This window comes from Stegostoma tigrinum, chromosome 42, assembly GCF_030684315.1.
Source record: "Stegostoma tigrinum isolate sSteTig4 chromosome 42, sSteTig4.hap1, whole genome shotgun sequence".
In the NCBI taxonomy this organism is placed as follows: domain Eukaryota; kingdom Metazoa; phylum Chordata; class Chondrichthyes; order Orectolobiformes; family Stegostomatidae; genus Stegostoma; species Stegostoma tigrinum.
In genome coordinates this window covers 7,131,007-7,157,670 of record NC_081395.1, presented here as the reverse complement: position 1 = coordinate 7,157,670, position 26,664 = coordinate 7,131,007, and the positions used below count along the sequence as shown (strand labels likewise).

At 54.2% G+C, this 26,664-nt stretch overlaps 1 protein-coding gene across 2 annotated transcripts in view; it reads right to left on the bottom strand.

Annotated features, from left to right (window-relative positions):
- Positions 1-26,664, bottom strand: part of LOC125449268 (serine/threonine-protein kinase MRCK alpha-like) — a 124,770-nt gene that overhangs the window by 46,036 nt on the left and 52,070 nt on the right. For both annotated transcript variants that reach the window (XM_059641502.1, XM_059641501.1), the window contains exons 11-13: positions 25,961-26,071; positions 24,056-24,174; positions 23,394-23,636 (exon numbers count right to left, since the gene is read on the bottom strand). In XM_059641502.1, coding sequence (XP_059497485.1) covers positions 23,394-23,636; positions 24,056-24,174; positions 25,961-26,071 — 473 coding nt within the window. The remainder of the gene's footprint in view (positions 1-23,393; positions 23,637-24,055; positions 24,175-25,960; positions 26,072-26,664) is intronic.

The following is a 26,664-nucleotide window of genomic DNA, read 5'->3' as shown; positions in this document are numbered from 1 at the left end:
CTGTGCTAAATTGTCCCATAGTGCCCAGGGATGTGCGGGTTAGGGTGGATTGGCTGTGCTAAATTGTCCCATAGTGTCCAGGGATGTGCGGGTTAGGGTGGATTGGCCGTGCTAAATTGTCCCATAGTGTCCAGGGATGTGCAGGTTAGGGTGGATTGGCCGTGCTAAATTGTCCCATAGTGCCCAGGGATATGCGGGTTAGGGTGGATTGGCCGTGCTAAATTGTCCCATAGTGCCCAGGGATGTGCGGGTTAGGGTGGATTGGCTGTGCTAAATTGTCCCATAGTGCCCAGGGATGTGCGGGTTAGGGTGGGTTGGCCGTGCTAAATTGTCCCGTAGTGCCCAGGGATGTGTAGGTTAGGGTGGATTGGCCGTGCTAAATTGTCCCATAGTGCCCAGGGATGTGTGGGTTAGGGTGGATTGGCCGTGCTAAATTGTCCCGTAGTGTCCAGGGATGTGCGGGTTAGGGTGGATTGGCCATGCTAAATTTTCCTGTAGTGCCCAGGGATGTGCGGGTTAGGGTGGGTTGGCCGTGTTAAATTGTCCCGTTGTGCCCAGGGATGTGCGGGTTAGCGTGGGTTGGCCGTGCTATATTGTCCCATAGTGCCCAGGGATGTGCGGGTTAGGGTGGATTGGCCGTGCTAAATTGTCCTGTAGTGCCCAGGGATGTGCAGGTTAGGGTGGATTGGCCGTGCTAAATTGTCCCATAGTGCCCAGGGATGTGCGGGTTAGGGTGGATTGGCCGTGCTAAATTGTCCTGTAGTGCCCTGGGATGTGCAGGTTAGGGTGGATTGGCCGTGCTAAATTGTCCCATAGTGCCCAGGGATGTGCGGGTTAGGGTGGATTGGCCGTGCTAAATTGTCCCGTAGTGCCCAGGGATGTGCGGGTTAGGGTGGATTGGCCGTGCTAAATTGTCCCATAGTGCACAGGGATGTGCGGGTTAGGGTGGATTGGCCGTGCTAAATTGTCCCATAGTGCCCAGGGATATGCGGGTTAGGGTGGATTGGCCGTGCTAAATTGCCCCATAGTGCCCAGGGATGTGCGGGTTTGGGTGGATTGGCCGTGCTAAATTGCCCCATAGTGTCCAGGGATGTGCGGGTTAGGGTGGATTGGCCGTGCTAAATTGTCCCATAGTGCCCAGGGATGTGCAGGTTAGGGTGGGTTGGCCGTGCTAAATTGTCCTGTAGTGCCCAGGGATGTGCAGGTTAGGGTGGATTGGCCGTGCTAAATTGTCCCATAGTGCCCAGGGATGTGCGGGTTAGGGTGGATTGGCCGTGCTAAATTGTCCTGTAGTGCCCAGGGATGTGCAGGTTAGGGTGGATAGGCCGTGCTAAATTGTCCTGTAGTGCCCAGGGATGTGCAGGTTAGGGTGGATTGGCTGTGCTAAATTGTCCCATAGTGCCCAGGGATGTGCGGGTTAGGGTAGGTTGGCCGTGCTAAATTGTCCCGTAGTGCCCAGGGATGTGCAGGTTAGGGTGGGTTGGCCGTGCTAAATTGTCCCATAGTGCCCAGGGATGTGCGGGTTAGGGTGGATTGGCCGTGCTAAATTGTCCCGTAGTGCCCAGGGATGTGCGGGTTAGGGTGGATTGGCCGTGCTAAATGGTCCCATAGTGCCCAGGGATGTGCAGGTTAGGGTGGATTGGCCGTGCTAAATTGTCCCATAGTGTCCAGGGATGTGCAGGTTAGGGAGGATTGGCCGTGCTAAATTGTCCCATAGTGTCCAGGGATGTGCAGGTTAGGGTGGGTTGGCCGTGCTAAATTGTCCCGTAGTGCCCAGGGATGTGCAGGTTAGGGTGGGTTGGCCGTGCTAAATTGTCCCATAGTGCCCAGGGATGTGCGGGTTAGGGTGGATTGGCCGTGCTAAATTGTCCCGTAGTGCCCAGGGATGTGTGGGTTAGGGTGGATTGGCCGTGCTAAATGGTCCCATAGTGCCCAGGGATGTGCAGGTTAGGGTGGATTGGCCGTGCTAAATTGTCCCATAGTGCCCAGGGATGTGCAGGTTAGGGTGGGTTGGCCGTGCTAAATAGTCCCATCGTGCCCATGGATGTGCAGGTTAGGGTGGGTTGGCCGTGCTAAATAGTCCCATAGTGCCCAGGGATGTGCGGGTTAGGGTGGATTGGCCGTGCTAAATTGTCCCATAGTGCCCAGGGATGTGCAGGTTAGGGTGGGTTGGCCGTGCTAAATAGTCCCATAGTGCCCAGGGATGTGCAGGTTAGGGTGGATTGGCCGTGCTAAATAGTCCCATAGTGCCCAGGGATGTGCAGGTTAGGGTGGGTTGGCCGTGCTAAATTGTCCCATAGTGCCCAGGGATGTGCAGGTTAGGGTGGGTTGGCCGTGCTAAATAGTCCCATCGTGCCCAGGGATGTGCAAGTTAGGGTGGATTGGCCGTGCTAAATTGTCCCATAGTGCCCAGGGATGTGCGGGTTAGGGTGGATTGGCCATGCTAAATTGTCCCATAGTGCCCAGGGATGTGCGGGTTAGGGTGGATTGGCCGTGCTAAATTGTCCCATAGTGCCCAGGGATGTGCGGGTTAGGGTGGATTGGCCGTGCTAAATTGTCCCATAGTGCCCAGGGATGTGCAGGTTAGGGTGGGTTGGCCGTGCTAAATTGTCCTGTAGTGCCCAGGGATGTGCAGGTTAGGGTGGATAGGCCGTGCTAAATTGTCCTGTAGTGCCCAGGGATGTGCAGGTTAGGGTGGATTGGCTGTGCTAAATTGTCCCATAGTGCCCAGGGATGTGCGGGTTAGGGTAGGTTGGCCGTGCTAAATTGTCCCGTAGTGCCCAGGGATGTGCAGGTTAGGGTGGGTTGGCCGTGCTAAATTGTCCCATAGTGCCCAGGGATGTGCGGGTTAGGGTGGATTGGCCGTGCTAAATTGTCCCGTAGTGCCCAGGGATGTGTGGGTTAGGGTGGATTGGCCGTGCTAAATGGTCCCATAGTGCCCAGGGATGTGCAGGTTAGGGTGGATTGGCCGTGCTAAATTGTCCCATAGTGTCCAGGGATGTGCAGGTTAGGGTGGATTGGCCGTGCTAAATTGTCCCATAGTGTCCAGGGATGTGCAGGTTAGGGTGGGTTGGCCGTGCTAAATTGTCCCGTAGTGCCCAGGGATGTGCAGGTTAGGGTGGGTTGGCCGTGCTAAATTGTCCCATAGTGCCCAGGGATGTGCGGGTTAGGGTGGATTGGCCGTGCTAAATTGTCCCGTAGTGCCCAGGGATGTGCGGGTTAGGATGGATTGGCCGTGCTAAATGGTCCCATAGTGCCCAGGGATGTGCAGGTTAGGGTGGATTGGCCGTGCTAAATTGTCCCATAGTGCCCAGGGATGTGCAGGTTAGGGTGGGTTGGCCGTGCTAAATTGTCCCATAGTGCCCAGGGATGTGCAGGTTAGGGTGGATTGGCCATGTTAAATTGTCCCATAGTGCCCAGGGATGTGCAGGTTAGGGTGCACTGGCCGTGCTAAATTGTCCCATAGTGTCCAGGGATGTGCAGGTTAGGGTGGATTGGCCGTGCTAAATTGTCCCATAGTGCCCAGGGATGTGCAGGTTAGGGTGGATTGGCCGTGCTAAATTGTCCCATAGTGCCCAGGGATGTGCAGGTTAGGGTGCACTGGCCGTGCTCACCTGTCCCATAGTGTCCAGGGATGTGCAGGTTAGGGTGGGTTGGCCGTGCTAAATTGTCCCATAGTGCCCAGGGATGTGCAGGTTAGGGTGGGTTGGCCGTGCTAAATAGTCCCATCGTGCCCAGGGATGTGCAAGTTAGGGTGGATTGGCCGTGCTAAATTGTCCCATAGTGCCCAGGGATGTGCGGGTTAGGGTGGATTGGCCGTGCTAAATTGTCCCATAGTGCCCAGGGATGTGCAGGTTAGGGTGGGTTGGCCGTGCTAAATTGTCCCATAGTGCCCAGGGATGTGCAGGTTAGGGTGGGTTGGCCGTGCTAAATAGTCCCATCGTGCCCAGGGATGTGCAGGTTAGGGTGGATTGGCCGTGCTAAATTGTCCCATAGTGCCCAGGGATGTGCGGGTTAGGGTGGATTGGCCGTGCTAAATTGTCCCATAGTGTCCAGGGATGTGTGGGTTAGGGTGGGTTGGCCGTGCTAAATTGTCCCATAGTGCCCAGGGATGTGCAGGTTAGGGTGGATTGGCCGTGCTAAATTGTCCCATAGTGCCCAGGGATATGTAGGTTAGGGTGGATTGGCCGTGCTAAATTGTCCCATAGTGCCCAGGGATGTGCGGGTTAGGGTGGGTTGGCCGTGCTAAATTGTCCCATAGTGCCCAGGGATGTGTGGGTTAGGGTGGGTTGGCCGTGCTAAATTGTCCCATAGTGCCCAGGGATGTGCAGGTTAGGGTGGATTGGCCGTGCTAAATTGTCCCGTAGTGTCCAGGGATGTGTGGGTTAGGGTGGGTTGGCCGTGCTAAATTGTCCCGTAGTGTCCAGGGATGTGCGGATTAGGGTGGATTGGCCGTGCTAAATTGTCCCATAGTGTCCAGGGATGTGCAGGTTAGGGTGGATTGGCCGTGCTAAATTGTCCCATAGTGTCCAGGGATGTGCAGGTTAGGGTGGATTGGCCGTGCTAAATTGTCCCATAGTGCCCAGGGATGTGCAGGTTAGGGTGGGTTGGCCGTGCTAAATTGTCCCATAGTGCCCAGGGATGTGCAGGTTCGGGTGGGTTGGCCGTGCTAAATTGTCCCATAGTGCCCAGGAATATGTAGGTTAGGGTGGATTGGCCGTGCTAAATTGTCCCATAGTGCCCAGGGATGTGCAGGTTCGGGTGGATTGGCCGTGCTAAATTGTCCCATAGTGCCCAGGGATGTGTGGGTTAGGGTGGGTTGGCCGTGCTAAATTGTCCCATAGTGTCCAGGGATGTGCAGGTTAGGGTGGATTGGCCGTGCTAAATTGTCCCATAGTGTCCAGGGATGTGCGGGTTAGGGTGGATTGGCCATGCTAAATTGTCCCATAGTGCCCAGGGATGTGCAGGTTAGGGTGGATTGACCGAGCTAAATTGTCCCATAGTGCCCAGGGATGTGCAGGTTAGCGTGGATTGGCCATGCTAAATTGTCCCATAGTGCCCAGGGATGTGCAGGTTAGCGTGGATTGACCGTGCTAAATTGTCCTGTAGAGCCCAGGGATGTGCAGGTTAGGGTGGGTTGGCCGTGCTAAATTGTCCCATAGTGCCCAGGGATGTGCAGGTTAGGGTGGGTTGGCCGTGCTAAATAGTCCCATAGTGCCCAGGGATGTGCAGGTTAGAGTGGATTGGCCGTGCTAAATTGTCCCATAGTGCACAGGGATGTGCGGGTTAGGGTGGATTGGCCATGCTAAATTGTCCCATAGTGCCCAGGGATGTGCAGGTTAGGGTGGATTGGCCGTGCTAAATTGTCCCATAGTGCCCAGGGATGTGCAGGTTAGCGTGGATTGGCCGTGCTAAATTGTCCCATAGTGCCCAGGGATGTGTGGGTTAGGGTGGATTGGCCGTGCTAAATTGTCCCATAGTGCCCAGGGATGTGTGGGTTAGGGTGGGTTGGCCGTCCTAAATTGTCCCATAGTGCCCAGGGATATGTGGGTTAGGGTGGATTGGCCGTGCTAAATTGTCCCATAGTGCCCAGGGATGTGTAGGTTAGGGTGGGTTGGCCGTGCTAAATTGTCCCATAGTGCCCAGGGATGTGTAGGTTAGGGTGGGTTGGCCGTGCTAAATTGCCAATAGTGCCCAGGGATGTGCAGGTTAGGGTGGGTTGGCCGTGCTAAATTGTCCCATAGTGCCCAGGGATGTGCAGGTTAGCGTGGATTGGCCGTGCTAAATTGTCCCATAGTGCCCAGGGATGTGCAGGTTAGCGTGGATTGGCCGTGCTAAATTGTCCCATAGTGCCCAGGGATGTGCAGGTTAGGGTGGATTGGCCGTGCTAAATTGTCCCATAGTGCCCAGGGATGTGTGGGTTAGGGTGGATTGGCCGTGCTAAATAGTCCCGTAGTGCCCAGGGATGTGCAGGTTAGGGTGGATTGGCCGTGCTAAATTGTCCCATAGTGTCCAGGGATGTGCAGGTTAGGGAGGATTGGCCGTGCTAAATTGTCCCATAGTGTCCAGGGATGTGCAGGTTAGGGTGGGTTGGCCGTGCTAAATTGTCCCGTAGTGCCCAGGGATGTGCAGGTTAGGGTGGGTTGGCCGTGCTAAATTGTCCCATAGTGCCCAGGGATGTGCGGGTTAGGGTGGATTGGCCGTGCTAAATTGTCCCGTAGTGCCCAGGGATGTGTGGGTTAGGGTGGATTGGCCGTGCTAAATGGTCCCATAGTGCCCAGGGATGTGCAGGTTAGGGTGGATTGGCCGTGCTAAATTGTCCCATAGTGCCCAGGGATGTGCAGGTTAGGGTGGGTTGGCCGTGCTAAATTGTCCCATAGTGCCCAGGGATGTGCAGGTTAGGGTGGGTTGGCCATGCTAAATAGTCCCATAGTGCCCAGGGATGTGCGGGTTAGGGTGGATTGGCCGTGCTAAATTGTCCCATAGTGCCCAGGGATGTGCAGGTTAGGGTGGGTTGGCCGTGCTAAATTGTCCCATAGTGCCCAGGGATGTGCAGGTTAGGGTGGGTTGGCCGTGCTAAATTGTCCCGTAGTGCCCAGGGATGTGCAGGTTAGGGTGGGTTGGCCGTGCTAAATTGTCCCATAGTGCCCAGGGATGTGCGGGTTAGGGTGGATTGGCCGTGCTAAATTGTCCCATAGTGCCCAGGGATGTGCGGGTTAGGGTGGATTGGCCGTGGTAAATTGTCCCATAGTGCCCAGGGATGTGCAGGTTAGGGTGGGTTGGCCGTGCTAAATAGTCCCATAGTGCCCAGGGATGTGCAGGTTAGGGCGGGTTGGCCGTGCTAAATTGTCCCATAGTGCCCAGGGATGTGCAGGTTAGGGTGGGTTGGCCGTGCTAAATAGTCCCATCGTGCCCAGGGATGTGCAAGTTAGGGTGGATTGGCCGTGCTAAATTGTCCCATAGTGCCCAGGGATGTGCAGGTTAGCGTGGATTGGCCGTGCTAAATTGTCCCATAGTGCCCAGGGATGTGCAGGTTAGGGTGGATTGGCCGTGCTAAATTGTCCCATAGTGCCCAGGGATGTGTGGGTTAGGGTGGATTGGCCGTGCTAAATAGTCCCGTAGTGCCCAGGGATGTGCAGGTTAGGGTGGATTGGCCGTGCTAAATTGTCCCATAGTGTCCAGGGATGTGCAGGTTAGGGAGGATTGGCCGTGCTAAATTGTCCCATAGTGTCCAGGGATGTGCAGGTTAGGGTGGGTTGGCCGTGCTAAATTGTCCCGTAGTGCCCAGGGATGTGCAGGTTAGGGTGGGTTGGCCGTGCTAAATTGTCCCATAGTGCCCAGGGATGTGCGGGTTAGGGTGGATTGGCCGTGCTAAATTGTCCCGTAGTGCCCAGGGATGTGTGGGTTAGGGTGGATTGGCCGTGCTAAATGGTCCCATAGTGCCCAGGGATGTGCAGGTTAGGGTGGATTGGCCGTGCTAAATTGTCCCATAGTGCCCAGGGATGTGCAGGTTAGGGTGGGTTGGCCGTGCTAAATTGTCCCATAGTGCCCAGGGATGTGCAGGTTAGGGTGGGTTGGCCATGCTAAATAGTCCCATAGTGCCCAGGGATGTGCGGGTTAGGGTGGATTGGCCGTGCTAAATTGTCCCATAGTGCCCAGGGATGTGCAGGTTAGGGTGGGTTGGCCGTGCTAAATTGTCCCATAGTGCCCAGGGATGTGCAGGTTAGGGTGGGTTGGCCGTGCTAAATTGTCCCGTAGTGCCCAGGGATGTGCAGGTTAGGGTGGGTTGGCCGTGCTAAATTGTCCCATAGTGCCCAGGGATGTGCGGGTTAGGGTGGATTGGCCGTGCTAAATTGTCCCATAGTGCCCAGGGATGTGCGGGTTAGGGTGGATTGGCCGTGGTAAATTGTCCCATAGTGCCCAGGGATGTGCAGGTTAGGGTGGGTTGGCCGTGCTAAATAGTCCCATAGTGCCCAGGGATGTGCAGGTTAGGGCGGGTTGGCCGTGCTAAATTGTCCCATAGTGCCCAGGGATGTGCAGGTTAGGGTGGGTTGGCCGTGCTAAATAGTCCCATCGTGCCCAGGGATGTGCAAGTTAGGGTGGATTGGCCGTGCTAAATTGTCCCATAGTGCCCAGGGATGTGCAGGTTAGGGTGGGTTGGCCGTGCTAAATTGTCCTGTAGTGCCCAGGGATGTGCAGGTTAGGGTGGATAGGCCGTGCTAAATTGTCCTGTAGTGCCCAGGGATGTGCAGGTTAGGGTGGATTGGCTGTGCTAAATTGTCCCATAGTGCCCAGGGATGTGCGGGTTAGGGTAGGTTGGCCGTGCTAAATTGTCCCGTAGTGCCCAGGGATGTGCAGGTTAGGGTGGGTTGGCCGTGCTAAATTGTCCCATAGTGCCCAGGGATGTGCGGGTTAGGGTGGATTGGCCGTGCTAAATTGTCCCGTAGTGCCCAGGGATGTGTGGGTTAGGGTGGATTGGCCGTGCTAAATGGTCCCATAGTGTCCAGGGATGTGCGGGTTAGGGTGGGTTGGCCGTGCTAAATTGTCCCATAGTGTCCAGGGATGTGCGGGTTAGGGTGGATTGGACGTGCTAAATTGTCCCATAGTGCCCAGGGATGTGTGGGTTAGGGTGGATTGGCCGTGCTAAATGGTCCCATAGTGTCCAGGGATGTGCGGGTTAGGGTGGGTTGGCCGTGCTAAATTGTCCCATAGTGTCCAGGGATGTGCAGGTTAGGGTGGATTGGACGTGCTAAATTGTCCCATAGTGCCCAGGGATGTGCGGGTTAGGGTGGATTGGCCGTGCTAAATTGTCCCGTAGTGCCCAGGGATGTGCAGGTTAGGGTGGATTGGCCGTGCTAAATTGTCCCATAGTGTCCAGGGATGTGCAGGTTAGGGTGGATTGGCCGTGCTAAATTGTCCCGTAGTGCCCAGGGATGTGCAGGTTAGGGTGGGTTGGCCGTGCTAAATTGTCCCATAGTGCCCAGGGATGTGCGGGTTAGGGTGGATTGGCCGTGCTAAATTGTCCCATAGTGCCCAGGGATGTGCAGGTTAGGGTGGGTTGGCCGTGCTAAATTGTCCCATAGTGCCCAGGGATGTGCAGGTTAGGGTGGATTGGCCGTGCTAAATTGTCCCATAGTGTCCAGGGATGTGCAGGTTAGGGTGGGTTGGCCGTGCTAAATTGTCCCGTAGTGCCCAGGGATGTGCAGGTTAGGGTGGGTTGGCCGTGCTAAATTGTCCCATAGTGCCCAGGGATGTGCGGGTTAGGGTGGATTGGCCGTGCTAAATTGTCCCGTAGTGCCCAGGGATGTGCGGGTTAGGATGGATTGGCCGTGCTAAATGGTCCCATAGTGCCCAGGGATGTGCAGGTTAGGGTGGATTGGCCGTGCTAAATTGTCCCATAGTGCCCAGGGATGTGCAGGTTAGGGTGGGTTGGCCGTGCTAAATTGTCCCATAGTGCCCAGGGATGTGCAGGTTAGGGTGGATTGGCCGTGTTAAATTGTCCCATAGTGCCCAGGGATGTGCAGGTTAGGGTGCACTGGCCGTGCTAAATTGTCCCATAGTGTCCAGGGATGTGCAGGTTAGGGTGGATTGGCCGTGCTAAATTGTCCCATAGTGCCCAGGGATGTGCAGGTTAGGGTGCACTGGCCGTGCTCACCTGTCCCATAGTGTCCAGGGATGTGCAGGTTAGGGTGGGTTGGCCGTGCTAAATAGTCCCATCGTGCCCAGGGATGTGCAAGTTAGGGTGGATTGGCCGTGCTAAATTGTCCCATAGTGCCCAGGGATGTGCGGGTTAGGGTGGATTGGCCGTGCTAAATTGTCCCATAGTGCCCAGGGATGTGCAGGTTAGGGTGGGTTGGCCGTGCTAAATTGTCCCATAGTGCCCAGGGATGTGCAGGTTAGGGTGGGTTGGCCGTGCTAAATAGTCCCATCGTGCCCAGGGATGTGCAGGTTAGGGTGGATTGGCCGTGCTAAATTGTCCCATAGTGCCCAGGGATGTGCGGGTTAGGGTGGATTGGCCGTGCTAAATTGTCCCATAGTGTCCAGGGATGTGCGGGTTAGGGTGGATTGGCCGTGCTAAATTGTCCCATAGTGCCCAGGGATATGTAGGTTAGGGTGGATTGGCCGTGCTAAATTGTCCCATAGTGCCCAGGGATGTGCGGGTTAGGGTGGGTTGGCCGTGCTAAATTGTCCCATAGTGCCCAGGGATGTGTGGGTTAGGGTGGGTTGGCCGTGCTAAATTGTCCCATAGTGCCCAGGGATGTGCAGGTTAGGGTGGATTGGCCGTGCTAAATTGTCCCGTAGTGTCCAGGGATGTGTGGGTTAGGGTGGGTTGGCCATGCTAAATTGTCCCATAGTGTCCAGGGATGTGCAGGTTAGGGTGGATTGGCCGTGCTAAATTGTCCCATAGTGTCCAGGGATGTGCAGGTTAGGGTGGATTGGCCGTGCTAAATTGTCCCATAGTGCCCAGGGATGTGCGGGTTAGGGTGGGTTGGCCGTGCTAAATTGTCCCATTGTGCCCAGGAATATGTAGGTTAGGGTGGATTGGCTGTGCTAAATTGTTCCATAGTGCCCAGGGATGTGCAGGTTCGGGTGGATTGGCCGTGCTAAATTGTCCCATAATGCCCAGGGATGTGCAGGTTCGGGTGGGTTGGCCGTGCTAAATTGTCCCATAGTGCCCAGGAATATGTAGGTTAGGGTGGATTGGCCGTGCTAAATTGTCCCATAGTGCCCAGGGATGTGCAGGTTCGGGTGGATTGGCCGTGCTAAATTGTCCCATAGTGCCCAGGGATGTGTGGGTTAGGGTGGGTTGGCCGTGCTAAATTGTCCCATAGTGTCCAGGGATGTGCAGGTCAGGGTGGATTGGCCGTGCTAAATTGTCCCATAGTGCCCAGGGATGTGCAGGTTAGGGTGGATTGACCGTGCTAAATTGTCCCATAGTGCCCAGGGATGTGCAGGTTAGCGTGGATTGGCCGTGCTAAATTGTCCCGTAGTGCCCAGGGATGTGCAGGTTAGGGTGGATTGGCCGTGCTAAATTGTCCCATAGTGCCCAGGGATGTGCAGGTAAGGGTGGATTGACCGAGCTAAATTGTCCCATAGTGTCCAGGGATGTGCAGGTTAGGGTGGATTGGCCGTGCTAAATTGTCCCATAGTGCCCAGGGATGTGCAGGTTAGGGTGGATTGACCGAGCTAAATTGTCCCATAGTGCCCAGGGATGTGCAGGTTAGCGTGGATTGGCCGTGCTAAATTGCCCCATAGTGCCCAGGGATGTGCAGGTTAGGGTGGATTGGCTGTGCTAAATTGTCCCATAGTGCCCAGGGATGTGCAGGTTAGCGTGGATTGACCGTGCTAAATTGTCCTGTAGAGCCCAGGGATGTGCAGGTTAGGGTGGGTTGGCCGTGCTAAATTGTCCCATAGTGCCCAGGGATGTGCAGGTTAGGGTGGGTTGGCCGTGCTAAATAGTCCCATAGTGCCCAGGGATGTGCAGGTTAGAGTGGATTGGCCGTGCTAAATTGTCCCATAGTGCACAGGGATGTGCGGGTTAGGGTGGATTGGCCATGCTAAATTGTCCCATAGTGCCCAGGGATGTGCAGGTTAGGGTGGATTGGCCGTGCTAAATTGTCCCATAGTGCCCAGGGATGTGCAGGTTAGCGTGGATTGGCCGTGCTAAATTGTCCCATAGTGCCCAGGGATGTGTGGGTTAGGGTGGATTGGCCGTGCTAAATTGTCCCATAGTGCCCAGGGATGTGTGGGTTAGGGTGGATTGGCCGTGCTAAATTGTCCCATAGTGCCCAGGGATGTGTGGGTTAGGGTGGGTTGGCCGTCCTAAATTGTCCCATAGTGCCCAGGGATATGTGGGTTAGGGTGGATTGGCCGTGCTAAATTGTCCCATAGTGCCCAGGGATGTGTAGGTTAGGGTGGGTTGGCCGTGCTAAATTGTCCCACAGTGCCCAGGGATGTGCAGGTTAGCGTGGATTGACCGAGCTAAATTGTCCCATAGTGCCCAGGGATGTGCAGGTTAGCGTGGATTGGCCGTGCTAAATTGCCCCATAGTGCCCAGGGATGTGCAGGTTAGGGTGGATTGGCTGTGCTAAATTGTCCCATAGTGCCCAGGGATGTGCAGGTTAGCGTGGATTGACCGTGCTAAATTGTCCTGTAGAGCCCAGGGATGTGCAGGTTAGGGTGGGTTGGCCGTGCTAAATTGTCCCATAGTGCCCAGGGATGTGCAGGTTAGGGTGGGTTGGCCGTGCTAAATAGTCCCATAGTGCCCAGGGATGTGCAGGTTAGAGTGGATTGGCCGTGCTAAATTGTCCCATAGTGCACAGGGATGTGCGGGTTAGGGTGGATTGGCCATGCTAAATTGTCCCATAGTGCCCAGGGATGTGCAGGTTAGGGTGGATTGGCCGTGCTAAATTGTCCCATAGTGCCCAGGGATGTGCAGGTTAGCGTGGATTGGCCGTGCTAAATTGTCCCATAGTGCCCAGGGATGTGTGGTTTAGGGTGGATTGGCCGTGCTAAATTGTCCCATAGTGCCCAGGGATGTGTGGGTTAGGGTGGGTTGGCCGTCCTAAATTGTCCCATAGTGCCCAGGGATATGTGGGTTAGGGTGGATTGGCCGTGCTAAATTGTCCCATAGTGCCCAGGGATGTGTAGGTTAGGGTGGGTTGGCCGTGCTAAATTGTCCCATAGTGCCCAGGGATGTGTAGGTTAGGGTGGGTTGGCCGTGCTAAATTGCCAATAGTGCCCAGGGATGTGCAGGTTAGGGTGGGTTGGCCGTGCTAAATTGTCCCATAGTGCCCAGGGATGTGCAGGTTAGCGTGGATTGGCCGTGCTAAATTGTCCCATAGTGCCCAGGGATGTGCAGGTTAGGGTGGATTGGCCGTGCTAAATTGTCCCATAGTGCCCAGGGATGTGTGGGTTAGGGTGGATTGGCCGTGCTAAATTGTCCCATAGTGCCCAGGGATATGTGGGTTAGGGTGGATTGGCCGTGCTAAATTGTCCCATAGTGCCCAGGGATGTGCAGGTTAGGGTGGATTGGCCGTGCTAAATTGTCCCATAGTGCCCAGGGATGTGCAGGTTAGGGTGGATTGGCCGTGCTAAATTGTCCCATAGTGCCCAGGGATGTGTGGGTTAGGGTGGATTGGCCGTGCTAAATTGTCCCATAGTGCCCAGGGATGTGCAGGTTAGGGTGGGTTGGCCGTGCTAAATTGTCCCATAGTGCCCAGGGATGTGTGGGTTAGGGTGGATTGGCCGTGCTAAATTGTCCCATAGTGCCCAGGGATGTGCAGGTTAGGGTGGGTTGGCCGTGCTAAATTGTCCCATAGTGCCCAGGGATGTGCGGGTTAGGGTGGGTTGGCCGTGCTAAATTGTCCCATAGTGCCCAGGGATGTGCAGGTTAGGGTGGGTTGGCCGTGCTAAATTGTCCTGTAGTGCCCAGGGATGTGCAGGTTAGGGTGGATAGGCCGTGCTAAATTGTCCTGTAGTGCCCAGGGATGTGCAGGTTAGGGTGGATTGGCTGTGCTAAATTGTCCCATAGTGCCCAGGGATGTGCGGGTTAGGGTAGGTTGGCCGTGCTAAATTGTCCCGTAGTGCCCAGGGATGTGCAGGTTAGGGTGGGTTGGCCGTGCTAAATTGTCCCATAGTGCCCAGGGATGTGCGGGTTAGGGTGGATTGGCCGTGCTAAATTGTCCCGTAGTGCCCAGGGATGTGTGGGTTAGGGTGGATTGGCCGTGCTAAATGGTCCCATAGTGTCCAGGGATGTGCGGGTTAGGGTGGGTTGGCCGTGCTAAATTGTCCCATAGTGTCCAGGGATGTGCGGGTTAGGGTGGATTGGACGTGCTAAATTGTCCCATAGTGCCCAGGGATGTGTGGGTTAGGGTGGATTGGCCGTGCTAAATGGTCCCATAGTGTCCAGGGATGTGCGGGTTAGGGTGGGTTGGCCGTGCTAAATTGTCCCATAGTGTCCAGGGATGTGCAGGTTAGGGTGGATTGGACGTGCTAAATTGTCCCATAGTGCCCAGGGATGTGCGGGTTAGGGTGGATTGGCCGTGCTAAATTGTCCCGTAGTGCCCAGGGATGTGCAGGTTAGGGTGGATTGGCCGTGCTAAATTGTCCCATAGTGTCCAGGGATGTGCAGGTTAGGGTGGATTGGCCGTGCTAAATTGTCCCATAGTGTCCAGGGATGTGCAGGTTAGGGTGGGTTGGCCGTGCTAAATTGTCCCGTAGTGCCCAGGGATGTGCAGGTTAGGGTGGGTTGGCCGTGCTAAATTGTCCCATAGTGCCCAGGGATGTGCGGGTTAGGGTGGATTGGCCGTGCTAAATTGTCCCGTAGTGCCCAGGGATGTGCGGGTTAGGATGGATTGGCCGTGCTAAATGGTCCCATAGTGCCCAGGGATGTGCAGGTTAGGGTGGATTGGCCGTGCTAAATTGTCCCATAGTGCCCAGGGATGTGCAGGTTAGGGTGGGTTGGCCGTGCTAAATTGTCCCATAGTGCCCAGGGATGTGCAGGTTAGGGTGGATTGGCCGTGTTAAATTGTCCCATAGTGCCCAGGGATGTGCAGGTTAGGGTGCACTGGCCGTGCTAAATTGTCCCATAGTGTCCAGGGATGTGCAGGTTAGGGTGGATTGGCCGTGCTAAATTGTCCCATAGTGCCCAGGGATGTGCAGGTTAGGGTGCACTGGCCGTGCTCACCTGTCCCATAGTGTCCAGGGATGTGCAGGTTAGGGTGGGTTGGCCGTGCTAAATAGTCCCATCGTGCCCAGGGATGTGCAAGTTAGGGTGGATTGGCCGTGCTAAATTGTCCCATAGTGCCCAGGGATGTGCGGGTTAGGGTGGATTGGCCGTGCTAAATTGTCCCATAGTGCCCAGGGATGTGCAGGTTAGGGTGGGTTGGCCGTGCTAAATTGTCCCATAGTGCCCAGGGATGTGCAGGTTAGGGTGGGTTGGCCGTGCTAAATAGTCCCATCGTGCCCAGGGATGTGCAGGTTAGGGTGGATTGGCCGTGCTAAATTGTCCCATAGTGCCCAGGGATGTGCGGGTTAGGGTGGATTGGCCGTGCTAAATTGTCCCATAGTGTCCAGGGATGTGCGGGTTAGGGTGGATTGGCCGTGCTAAATTGTCCCATAGTGCCCAGGGATATGTAGGTTAGGGTGGATTGGCCGTGCTAAATTGTCCCATAGTGCCCAGGGATGTGCGGGTTAGGGTGGGTTGGCCGTGCTAAATTGTCCCATAGTGCCCAGGGATGTGTGGGTTAGGGTGGGTTGGCCGTGCTAAATTGTCCCATAGTGCCCAGGGATGTGCAGGTTAGGGTGGATTGGCCGTGCTAAATTGTCCCGTAGTGTCCAGGGATGTGTGGGTTAGGGTGGGTTGGCCATGCTAAATTGTCCCATAGTGTCCAGGGATGTGCAGGTTAGGGTGGATTGGCCGTGCTAAATTGTCCCATAGTGTCCAGGGATGTGCAGGTTAGGGTGGATTGGCCGTGCTAAATTGTCCCATTGTGCCCAGGGATGTGCAGGTTCGGGTGGATTGGCCGTGCTAAATTGTCCCATAGTGCCCAGGGATGTGCAGGTTCGGGTGGGTTGGCCGTGCTAAATTGTCCCATAGTGCCCAGGAATATGTAGGTTAGGGTGGATTGGCCGTGCTAAATTGTCCCATAGTGCCCAGGGATGTGCAGGTTCGGGTGGATTGGCCGTGCTAAATTGTCCCATAGTGCCCAGGGATGTGTGGGTTAGGGTGGGTTGGCCGTGCTAAATTGTCCCATAGTGTCCAGGGATGTGCAGGTTAGGGTGGATTGGCCGTGCTAAATTGTCCCATAGTGCCCAGGGATGTGCAGGTTAGGGTGGATTGACCGAGCTAAATTGTCCCATAGTGCCCAGGGATGTGCAGGTTAGCGTGGATTGGCCGTGCTAAATTGTCCCGTAGTGCCCAGGGATGTGCAGGTTAGGGTGGATTGGCCGTGCTAAATTGTCCCATAGTGCCCAGGGATGTGCAGGTTCGGGTGGATTGACCGAGCTAAATTGTCCCATAGTGTCCAGGGATGTGCAGGTTAGGGTGGATTGGCCGTGCTAAATTGTCCCATAGTGCCCAGGGATGTGCAGGTTAGGGTGGATTGACCGAGCTAAATTGTCCCATAGTGCCCAGGGATGTGCAGGTTAGCGTGGATTGGCCGTGCTAAATTGCCCCATAGTGCCCAGGGATGTGCAGGTTAGGGTGGATTGGCCGTGCTAAATTGTCCCATAGTGCCCAGGGATGTGCGGGTTAGGGTGGATTGGCCGTGCTAAATTGTCCCATAGTGCCCAGGGATGTGCAGGTTAGCGTGGATTGACCGTGCTAAATTGTCCTGTAGAGCCCAGGGATGTGCAGGTTAGGGTGGGTTGGCCGTGCTAAATTGTCCCATAGTGCCCAGGGATGTGCAGGTTAGGGTGGGTTGGCCGTGCTAAATAGTCCCATAGTGCCCAGGGATGTGCAGGTTAGAGTGGATTGGCCGTGCTAAATTGTCCCATAGTGCACAGGGATGTGCGGGTTAGGGTGGATTGGCCATGCTAAATTGTCCCATAGTGCCCAGGGATGTGCAGGTTAGGGTGGATTGACCGTGCTAAATTGTCCCATAGTGTCCAGGGATGTGCAGGTTAGGGTGGGTTGGCCGTGCTAAATTGTCCCATAGTGCCCAGGGATGTGCAGGTTAGGGTGGGTTGGCCGTGCTAAATAGTCCCATAGTGCCCAGGGATGTGCAGGTTAGAGTGGATTGGCCGTGCTAAATTGTCCCATAGTGCACAGGGATGTGCGGGTTAGGGTGGATTGGCCATGCTAAATTGTCCCATAGTGCCCAGGGATGTGCAGGTTAGCGTGGATTGGCCGTGCTAAATTGTCCCATAGTGCCCAGGGATGTGTGGGTTAGGGTGGATTGGCCGTGCTAAATTGTCCCATAGTGCCCAGGGATGTGTGGGTTAGGGTGGGTTGGCCGTCCTAAATTGTCCCATAGTGCCCAGGGATATGTGGGTTAGGGTGGATTGGCCGTGCTAAATTGTCCCATAGTGCCCAGGGATGTGGGGGTTAGGGTGGGTTGGCCTGGCTAAATTGTCCCGTAGTGCCCAGGGATGTGCAGGTTAGGGTGAATTGGCCGTGCTAAATTGTCCCATAGTGCCCGGGGATGTGCGGGTTAGGGTGGATTGGCCGTGCTAAATTGTCCCATAGTGCCCAGGGATGTGTAGGTTAGGGTGGGTTGGCCGTGCTAAATTGTCCCACAGTGCCCAGGGATGTGCAGGTTAGCGTGGATTGACCGAGCTAAATTGTCCCATAGTGCCCAGGGATGTGCAGGTTAGCGTGGATTGGCCGTGCTAAATTGTCCCATAGTGCCCAGGGATGTGCAGGTTAGCGTGGATTGACCGTGCTAAATTGTCCTGTAGAGCCCAGGGATGTGCAGGTTAGGGTGGGTTGGCCGTGCTAAATTGTCCCATAGTGCCCAGGGATGTGCAGGTTAGGGTGGGTTGGCCGTGCTAAATAGTCCCATAGTGCCCAGGGATGTGCAGGTTAGAGTGGATTGGCCGTGCTAAATTGTCCCATAGTGCACAGGGATGTGCGGGTTAGGGTGGATTGGCCATGCTAAATTGTCCCATAGTGCCCAGGGATGTGCAGGTTAGGGTGGATTGGCCGTGCTAAATTGTCCCATAGTGCCCAGGGATGTGCAGGTTAGCGTGGATTGGCCGTGCTAAATTGTCCCATAGTGCCCAGGGATGTGTGGGTTAGGGTGGATTGGCCGTGCTAAATTGTCCCATAGTGCCCAGGGATGTGTGGGTTAGGGTGGGTTGGCCGTCCTAAATTGTCCCATAGTGCCCAGGGATATGTGGGTTAGGGTGGATTGGCCGTGCTAAATTGTCCCATAGTGCCCAGGGATGTGTAGGTTAGGGTGGGTTGGCCGTGCTAAATTGTCCCATAGTGCCCAGGGATGTGTAGGTTAGGGTGGGTTGGCCGTGCTAAATTGCCAATAGTGCCCAGGGATGTGCAGGTTAGGGTGGGTTGGCCGTGCTAAATTGTCCCATAGTGCCCAGGGATGTGCAGGTTAGCGTGGATTGGCCGTGCTAAATTGTCCCATAGTGCCCAGGGATGTGCAGGTTAGGGTGGATTGGCCGTGCTAAATTGTCCCATAGTGCCCAGGGATGTGTGGGTTAGGGTGGATTGGCCGTGCTAAATTGTCCCATAGTGCCCAGGGATATGTGGGTTAGGGTGGATTGGCCGTGCTAAATTGTCCCATAGTGCCCAGGGATGTGCAGGTTAGGGTGGATTGGCCGTGCTAAATTGTCCCATAGTGCCCAGGGATGTGCAGGTTAGGGTGGATTGGCCGTGCTAAATTGTCCCATAGTGCCCAGGGATGTGTGGGTTAGGGTGGATTGGCCGTGCTAAATTGTCCCATAGTGCCCAGGGATGTGCAGGTTAGGGTGGGTTGGCCGTGCTAAATTGTCCCATAGTGCCCAGGGATGTGCGGGTTAGGGTGGATTGGCCGTGCTAAATTGTCCCATAGTGCCCAGGGATGTGCAGGTTAGGGTGGGTTGGCCGTGCTAAATTGTCCCATAGTGCCCAGGGATGTGCGGGTTAGGGTGGGTTGGCCGTGCTAAATTGTCCCATAGTACCCAGGGATGTGCGGGTTAGGGTGGGTTGGCCGTGCTAAATTGTCCCATAGTACCCAGGGATGTGCAGGTTAGGGTGGATTGGCCGTGCTAAATTGTCCCATAGTGCCCAGGGATGTGCAGGTTAGGGTGGATTGGCCGTGCTAAATTGTCCCATAGTGCCCAGGGATGTGCAGGTTAGGGTGGATTGGCCGTGCTAAATTGTCCCATAGTGCCAGGGATGTGCGGGTTAGGGTGGTTTGGCCGTGCTAAATTGTCCCATAGTACCCAGGGATGTGCAGGTTAGGGTGGATTGGCCGTGCTAAATTGTCCCATAGTGCCCAGGGATGTGCAGGTTAGGGTGGATTGGCCGTGCTAAATTGTCCCATAGTGCCCAGGGATGTGCGGGTTAGGGTGCGTTGGCCGTGCTAAATTGCCCCATAGTGTCCAGGGATGTGCGGGTTAGGGTGCGTTGGCCGTGCTAAATTGTCCCGTAGTGCCCAGGGATGTGTGGGTTAGGGTGGATTGGCCGTGCTAAATTGTCCCATAGTGCCCAGGGATGTGCGGGTTAGGGTGGGTTGGCCGTGCTAAATTGTCTCATAGTGCCCAGGGATGTGTGGGTTAGGGTGGATTGGCCGTGCTAAATTGTCCCATAGTGCCCAGGGATGTGCTAGTTAGAGTGGATTGGCCGTGCTAAATTGTCCCATAGTGCCCAGGGATGTGTGGGTTAGAGTGGATTGGCCGTGCTAAATTGTCCCATAGTGCCCAGGGATGTACAGGTTAGGGTGGATTGGCCGTGCTAAATTGTCTCATAGTGCCCAGGGATGTGCAGGTTAGGGTGGGTTGGCCGTGCTAAATTGTCCCATAGTGCCCAGGGATGTGCAGGTTAGGGTGAATTGGCCGTGCTAAATTGTCCCATAGTGCCCAGGGATGTGCAGGTTAGGGTGGATTGGCCGTGCTAAATTGTCCCATAGTGCCCAGGGATGTACAGGTTAGGGTGGATTGGCCGTGCTAAATTGTCCGATAGTGCCCAGGGATGTACAGGTTAGGGTGGATTGGCCGTGCTAAATTGTCCGATAGTGCCCAGGGATGTGCAGGTTAGGGTGGATTGGCCGTGCTAAATTGTCTCATAGTGCCCACGGATGTGCGGGTTAGGGTGGGTTGGCCGTGCTAAATTGTCCCATAGTGTCCAGGGATGTGCAGGTTAGGGTGGATTGGCCGTGCTAAATTGTCCCATAGTGTCCAGGGATGTGCAGGTTAGGGTGGATTGGCCGTGCTAAATTGTCCCATAGTGCCCAGGGATGTACAGGTTAGGGTGGATTGGCCGTGCTAAATTGTCCTATAGTGCCCAGGGATGTGCGGGTTAGGATGGATTGGCCGTGCTAAATTGTCCTATAGTGCCCAGGGATGTGCGGGTTAGGATGGATTGGCCGTGCTAAATTGTCCTATAGTGCCCAGGGATGTGCGGGTTAGGATGGATTGGCCGTGCTAAATTGTCCTATAGTGCCCAGGGATGTGCGGGTTAGGATGGATTGGCCGTGCTAAATTGTCCTATAGTGCCCAGGGATGTGCGGGTTAGGGTGGATTGGCCGTGCTAAATTGTCCGATAGTGCCCAGGGATGTACAGGTTAGGGTGGATTGGCCGTGCTAAATTGTCCCATAGTGCCCAGGGATGTGCAGGTTAGGGTGGATTGGCCGTGCTAAATTGTCTCATAGTGCCCAGGGATGTGCGGGTTAGGGTGGGTTGGCCGTGCTAAATTGTCCCATAGTGTCCAGGGATGTGCAGGTTAGGGTGGATTGGCCGTGCTAAATTGTCCGATAGTGCCCAGGGATGTACAGGTTAGGGTGGATTGGCCGTGCTAAATTGTCCGATAGTGCCCAGGGATGTACAGGTTAGGGTGGATTGGCCGTGCTAAATTGTCCGATAGTGCCCAGGGATGTGCAGGTTAGGGTGGATTGGCCGTGCTAAATTGTCTCATAGTGCCCAGGGATGTGCGGGTTAGGGTGGGTTGGCCGTGCTAAATTGTCCCATAGTGTCCAGGGATGTGCAGGTTAGGGTGGATTGGCCGTGCTAAATTGTCCCTTAGTGCCCAGGGATGTGCAGGTTAGGGTGGATTGGCCGTGCTAAATTGTCCCATAGTGCCCAGGGATGTGCGGGTTAGGGTGGATTGGCCGTGCTAAACTGTCCCATAGTGTCCAGGGATGTGCAGGTTAGGGTGGATTGGCCGTGCTAAATTGTCCCGTAGTGTCCAGGGATGTGCGGGTTAGGGTGGGTTGGCCATGCTAAATTGTCCCATAGTGTCCAGGGATGTGCAGGTTAGGGTGGATTGGCCGTGCTAAATTGTCCCATAGTGTCCAGGGATGTGCAGGTTAGGGTGGATTGGCCGTGCTATATTGTCCCATAGTGCCCAGGGATGTGCAGGTTAGGGTGGATTGGCCGTGCTAAATTGTCCCATAGTACCCAGGGATGTGCAGGTTAGGGTGGATTGGCCGTGCTAAATTGTCCCATAGTGTCCAGGGATGTGCAGGTTAGGGTGGATTGGCCGTGCTAAATTGTCCCATAGTGTCCAGGGATGTGCAGGTTAGGGTGGATTGGCCGTGCTAAATTGTCCCATAGTGTCCAGGGATGTGCTGGTTAGGGTGGATTGGCCGTGCTAAATTGTCCCATAGTGTCCAGGGATGTGCAGGTTAGGGTGGATTGGCCGTGCTAAATTGTCCCATAGTGTCCAGGGATGTGCAGGTTAGGGTGGATTGGCCGTGCTAAATTGTCCCATAGTGCCCAGGGATGTGCGGGTTAGGGTGGATTGGCCGTGCTAAATTGTCCCATAGTGTCCAGGGATGTGCGGGTTAAGGTGGGTCAGTATCGGAAATGCAGGGTTACAGGGATAGTTTAAGCGGCTCGGTGAGATGCCCTTTGGAGTGTTGGTGCAGTCTCAATGGGCTGAATGGCCTGCTTCCACACAATAGAGATTTTATGAATTGATAAGGTGTCCCAGGAAGCCGTTAGGTGCATCATGCAGGGACTGGAGCCATTATCCAGGCTGTCTCTACCACCTTGCTATAGGAAGGGTGTTATTAAACTGGAAACAGTGCAGAAGAAATTTACAAGAATATTGCCAGGACTCAAGGGTCTGAGTTACAGGGGGAAGTTGGATAAGCTGGGACTTTTTCTTCTTTAGTGCATCGGAGACCGAGAGGTAATCTCATTTAAGTGTGAAAGATCATGAGAGGCATGGATAGGGTGAATGCACTCGGTTTTAATCCCAGGGTTAGGGAATCGAGGACCAGAGGGCATCAGTTTAAGGCAAGAGGGGAAAGATTACAAGGGACCCTGAGGGTCGTAGATACACGGAATGAGCTACCAGCAGACGTGGTTGGAGCTGGTATATCAACAACATTTAAAAGGTATATGGGTGAATACGTGCACAGGAAAAATTTATAAGGATGTGGGTCAAACGCGGGGAAATGGGGTTCGCACGGATGGACATTTTTGGTCAGCACGCGCCAGTTTGGGCCGAAGGGCCTGTCTCCATGCTTTAGGTCTCTATGACTCTGTTTGCCTTGCTCCTGTCTCTACGCCCACATCCCTGCACGCTACTGCCGTTCAAGTAAGTCATCCAACGCCTGTTAACCCTGTGCCCCCATCATTTGCAGGCAGTGCATTCCAGAGCCGAACCACAGGCTGCGTGAGAATGTTCTCACCCTGCCCTCGTTTGTCCTGTCACTTTAAAAACCAGAGGGCCTCGTAATCTCGCAAACTATTTCAAGCAATTGATTTCTTTTGCAAAGGTTGGTCGCTTTGACACACAAAAAGTCTGTTCCCTCCCGCGTAGGGTTGCTACTTAGCAAAGAGAGTCAGAGGGTGGAACTATGATTCATGCCCTCTTGCTCGGATTCAGTTGCTGCTTACCAGCATCGGCAGGCTCCCACAATCGGAGGCCTGGAAGCGATCCAGACCCCTTTTGCGATATCAACAGAATGATAAATAGTGCCCCCCCCCCACCCCACCAAGCACTTTGCAAAGTCTTCCTCCCAAACTCCCATGCCACTCTCTCCTACTATCACGGGACCTTTCTACGCAGGGACGGGGCCCTCTGTTTAACATGCGAAAGATAGCAGCACCTAGAAAGCAACACTCCATCCGCACATGGGTGCACTGAGCCCTACAGACCACTCCAGGTCAATTCGAAAGCCAACATCAAGTGTTGCGCTGCCCTCCGTTGCCAATCAGCCGGTCAGACTCTTTGGCGACGAGCGGGAGTAGGCCCCTCAAGCCTGCTCCCACCGTTCGATAAGATCAACACTCACCCAATGATTTCACATCACCGCCTACCCTGTAACCTTTCAGTCCCTCGCTCGCCAAGAATCCACTCCTGTCTGCATTTAGAATATTCAGAGACTCTACTGCACCTCCACTTTGGTGGATAGGGTCCAAAAAGACTCTCAGAGAAAATACATTCTCATCCGTCTTAGGTGTGGAAGCCAAACTTTTTAAGCAATATCCCTGTTTCTGGATTCTCTCGAATCTTGAGAAGGTACCTTCCCAAACTGCTACAGTCTGTGGGTTGACCCACAACACCCTCAAGGCAGGAATTCCAGGATTTTGAGCCAGTGACACTGAAGGAATGGCTGATGTGTTTCTAAGTCAGGGTGGTGAGTAGTTTGGAGGGAACTCAAAGCCTCCCATGGACCTGGTGTTTTTGTCCTTCCAGGTGGAGAGACAGAGAAAGACACTGGAATGCTCTCCTGCCTTGATCCTGGACGTCACCCATTCCCCCCGGTCACCCACTCACCTCCAGCCTGATCTTATCCGCCCTGCTCAGCTCCTGCCGCATGCTCTCCACCTTCTCCATCACCACCTCCATCTCCTCCTCCCGGTCGCGCAGATCCCGGGACAGCTTCTGTTTCTGCAGCCGGAGCTGGGAGTAACGCTCCTCCCCTTCCTGGGCCTCCTCGACTGCCCGCTGGCACTTGACCTGCGCCTCACGCAGCTCACGGCTCCGAGCGATCAGTAGCTCCCGGGCCTCGGCCAGATCCTGCCAAGAGATTGAGAGGTGGTGGTGGAGGTTGGGGGGCTTCAAAAGGACAACTGGAAACCGAGGGTCGGCCGGAGATCAATGGCGCCCGAGGGTCGGCCGGAGATCAATGATGTGGAGAGTAAGAACAGCTGCTTAAGGAGAGGGAAGATCAAGAGGATTAAGTGGGGGGTAGGGCAGATAACCAGGCGATGGAATGGCTGGATTTCATGCTGATTGGCAAAAAGAGGTGCCCTGTTGATTTTCGCTCGAAGATAAATCCCCGGAAAAGCTGGTGCAAGCTTTCTCAAAAGGCAGAGACGTTGCTATGATCGGAGAACTGGGCTTGGGGGAGGAGAGGCAAGATTTTCTGTCGATATGGGACTCACCCACCCAGGGCCTGGAAAGAGCCACAGGCCAGAGCGAGTTGGCTTTGCTACCTTATGGGTGTCGTCCTTCTCCTGTTTGAGGATCTTCAGCTGCTTCTCCAGGGCTCGGAGCTGACGGTTCTCAGACTCGCTCTTCCTCTCGACTTGTTCGTCATTATCTAGCTGGTTCTCTGAAAAACAACAGGGCCGTGAGACCAGATCTCAGCGTCCTGAGGAGGTTCCTTGAGGAGGGGGAGATCGAGGACGGCCCTGAGCATGGGTGGAAGCATTTGCAGACCGATGGGTCAAAGAGATGATGACAAAAACAGGCAGGACTCAAGGGGTCAGAGACATGAAGACTATAGAGCTTCAATCGAGAGCACCATCTTAACAGGTCCCTTCCACTTCACTAGATAAACTCTGCCCGCTCCTCTCCACAATCCCACTCTATCCCGCCATTCCACAGTCACCAACTGTTAGTGCTGACATCAGGACCGCATCAGCACTGAATACTCCGTGACAGGGACAGCACGGGATTAGATACAGAGTGAAGGTCCCTCTACACTGTCCCAATGGTTTATAAGACTGTAAAACCACAAGAAATAGGACTAGGATGAGGCCATTCAGCCCTCCGAGTCCACTTTGCCATTCAATGAATTCACGGCTGATCTGATAATCCTCAACTTCACCCTCCTGCCTTTTCCCACTAACCCATCCTGATTAAAATCCTGAACAGAAACAAGGTTGCTGGAAAAGCTCAGCAGGACTGGCAGCATCGGTGGAGGAGAAAACCGAGTTAACGCTTCGGGTGTGGTGAGTTCTGAGGAAGGGTCACCGGACCTGAAGCGTTAACTCCATTTGCTCCTCCACAGATGCTGCCAGACCTGCTGAGCTTTTCCAGCAAATTTGTTTCTGTTCCTGATTTACAGCGTCCTGCAGTTCTTTCGGTTTCTGTTATGGTTAAAATCCTACCTGTCTCAGTGTTGAGTATACTTAACGACCCAGCCTCAACTGCCCTTCTGTGGTATAGAATTCCACAGACTCACTCCCCTCGGAGACAAGAAATTCCTCCTCATCTCTGTTGAAATGTGTGACACCCCCTGCCCCGCTCTTAGTCTGAGGTGATGCCCCTGGTCTTAGACTCTCCCCTGTCAAGACACTCAACAGTTTTGTGTTTCACTATGATACCCTCTCAATCTTCCAAACTCCAATGAATACAGGCCCAACCTATTTAATCTCTCCTCATAAGAACAGCCCTCCAGTCCTGGAATTCGTGTTGGGATGCCAGTATATCTTTTATTAGATGAAGATACTAAAACTGCTCACAGTATCCTGGATGTGAACTAATTGCTACATTGCATAGACTCACCAAGGCTTTGCTACCTTTATCTTCCATCGCCTCTGGAATAAAGGACAACAAAATTCCCTTTTGCTTTCCCTTGGATGCTGGCTTTTTGTGATTCACCTCAAACCCCTCTGTGCTGCAGCTTTTTGTATTCGTTCTCCATTGAACTAATATTCAGCTCCTCTATTCTTCCAACCAAGCTCACATTTTCAAATATTCCCTCTGCCAAGTTTCTGCCCACTTTCTCAACCTGTTTATCTCCCTCTTTGGTGCCCTCCTTAATTCTTGCCTTTTAGCCGATTCTCGTGTCAATCACAACCCTGGTTGTAGCACTTTAGTTTTCCTTATCGGGACAAATCCGTCCCAAGGGTCTGTTTCCAAGCTGCGTGACTCCATAAGTCATTCATGCACATTGTAAATAATCACGGCCCCGGCGCTGATCCCTGTGGCACTCCACTAATTACAGGCTGAACATGCCTTGCCTCATCCCAACTCTCTGTTTTCTATTGGCAAACCCATCCTCTATCCACGCTAATGTTCCACCTCCGACACCATTGGCTGCTCAAGTTCAGTGAAAGCAGCAGTTGGCCGATTTGCCAGATTCCTCGCCACACGGTGAAGCTGGAGCTCACCTGCCAGTCTCGCTTTCAGGGTCTGCATCTCTTCTTTCAAGCTTTTGACTTCCAATTCTCTCCCGGCTGTCCCCGAGCTGCTGTGGCCGGCTGCAGCTTTCTGCAGGGATTCTGTCACGGACAGAGTAAATTAACTATTGTCGCAGAGGGTTATAGATCACGTGCCGACCCTGCCCCACCCCTCCCAGCTGGGGACTCCCTGAATGGATTGATACAGATCATAGATCGAACACAGATATAACCACTGCGATCCAGTGAGAGTCTGTTAACATCCTTATACTCACATGACTGAGAATGATTTACTGTAATCTCCTCGAACCCTGGATTAGACTCCAATTCACACTGTTATTCTAATTAAAATTGCATTCCAGCCTAGAACTCACTGGACAATTTATTTTACTTATAAGGCTCTCAAGCCCCTTGACTAGATTCCAGCCTGTCACTGTATCCCAGGGGTTTGTTATTCTGTATGTAAACCCACAAACATTTTGATTAGCCTCCATCCTGTAACTCACTCTCTGGAACGTACTGTTCTATACATAATCCATCCAAATCCATGGATTACACGACAGTTTGAAATGACTGAATTCCCAGGCATCTGGGAATTCTGTGTGCAAACTACCCCAAGGCTTTCATTTAGATTCCAGTCTATAACTCACTCCGGGGAATCTGTTATTCTGTATATAAACCACCCCGAACCCCCT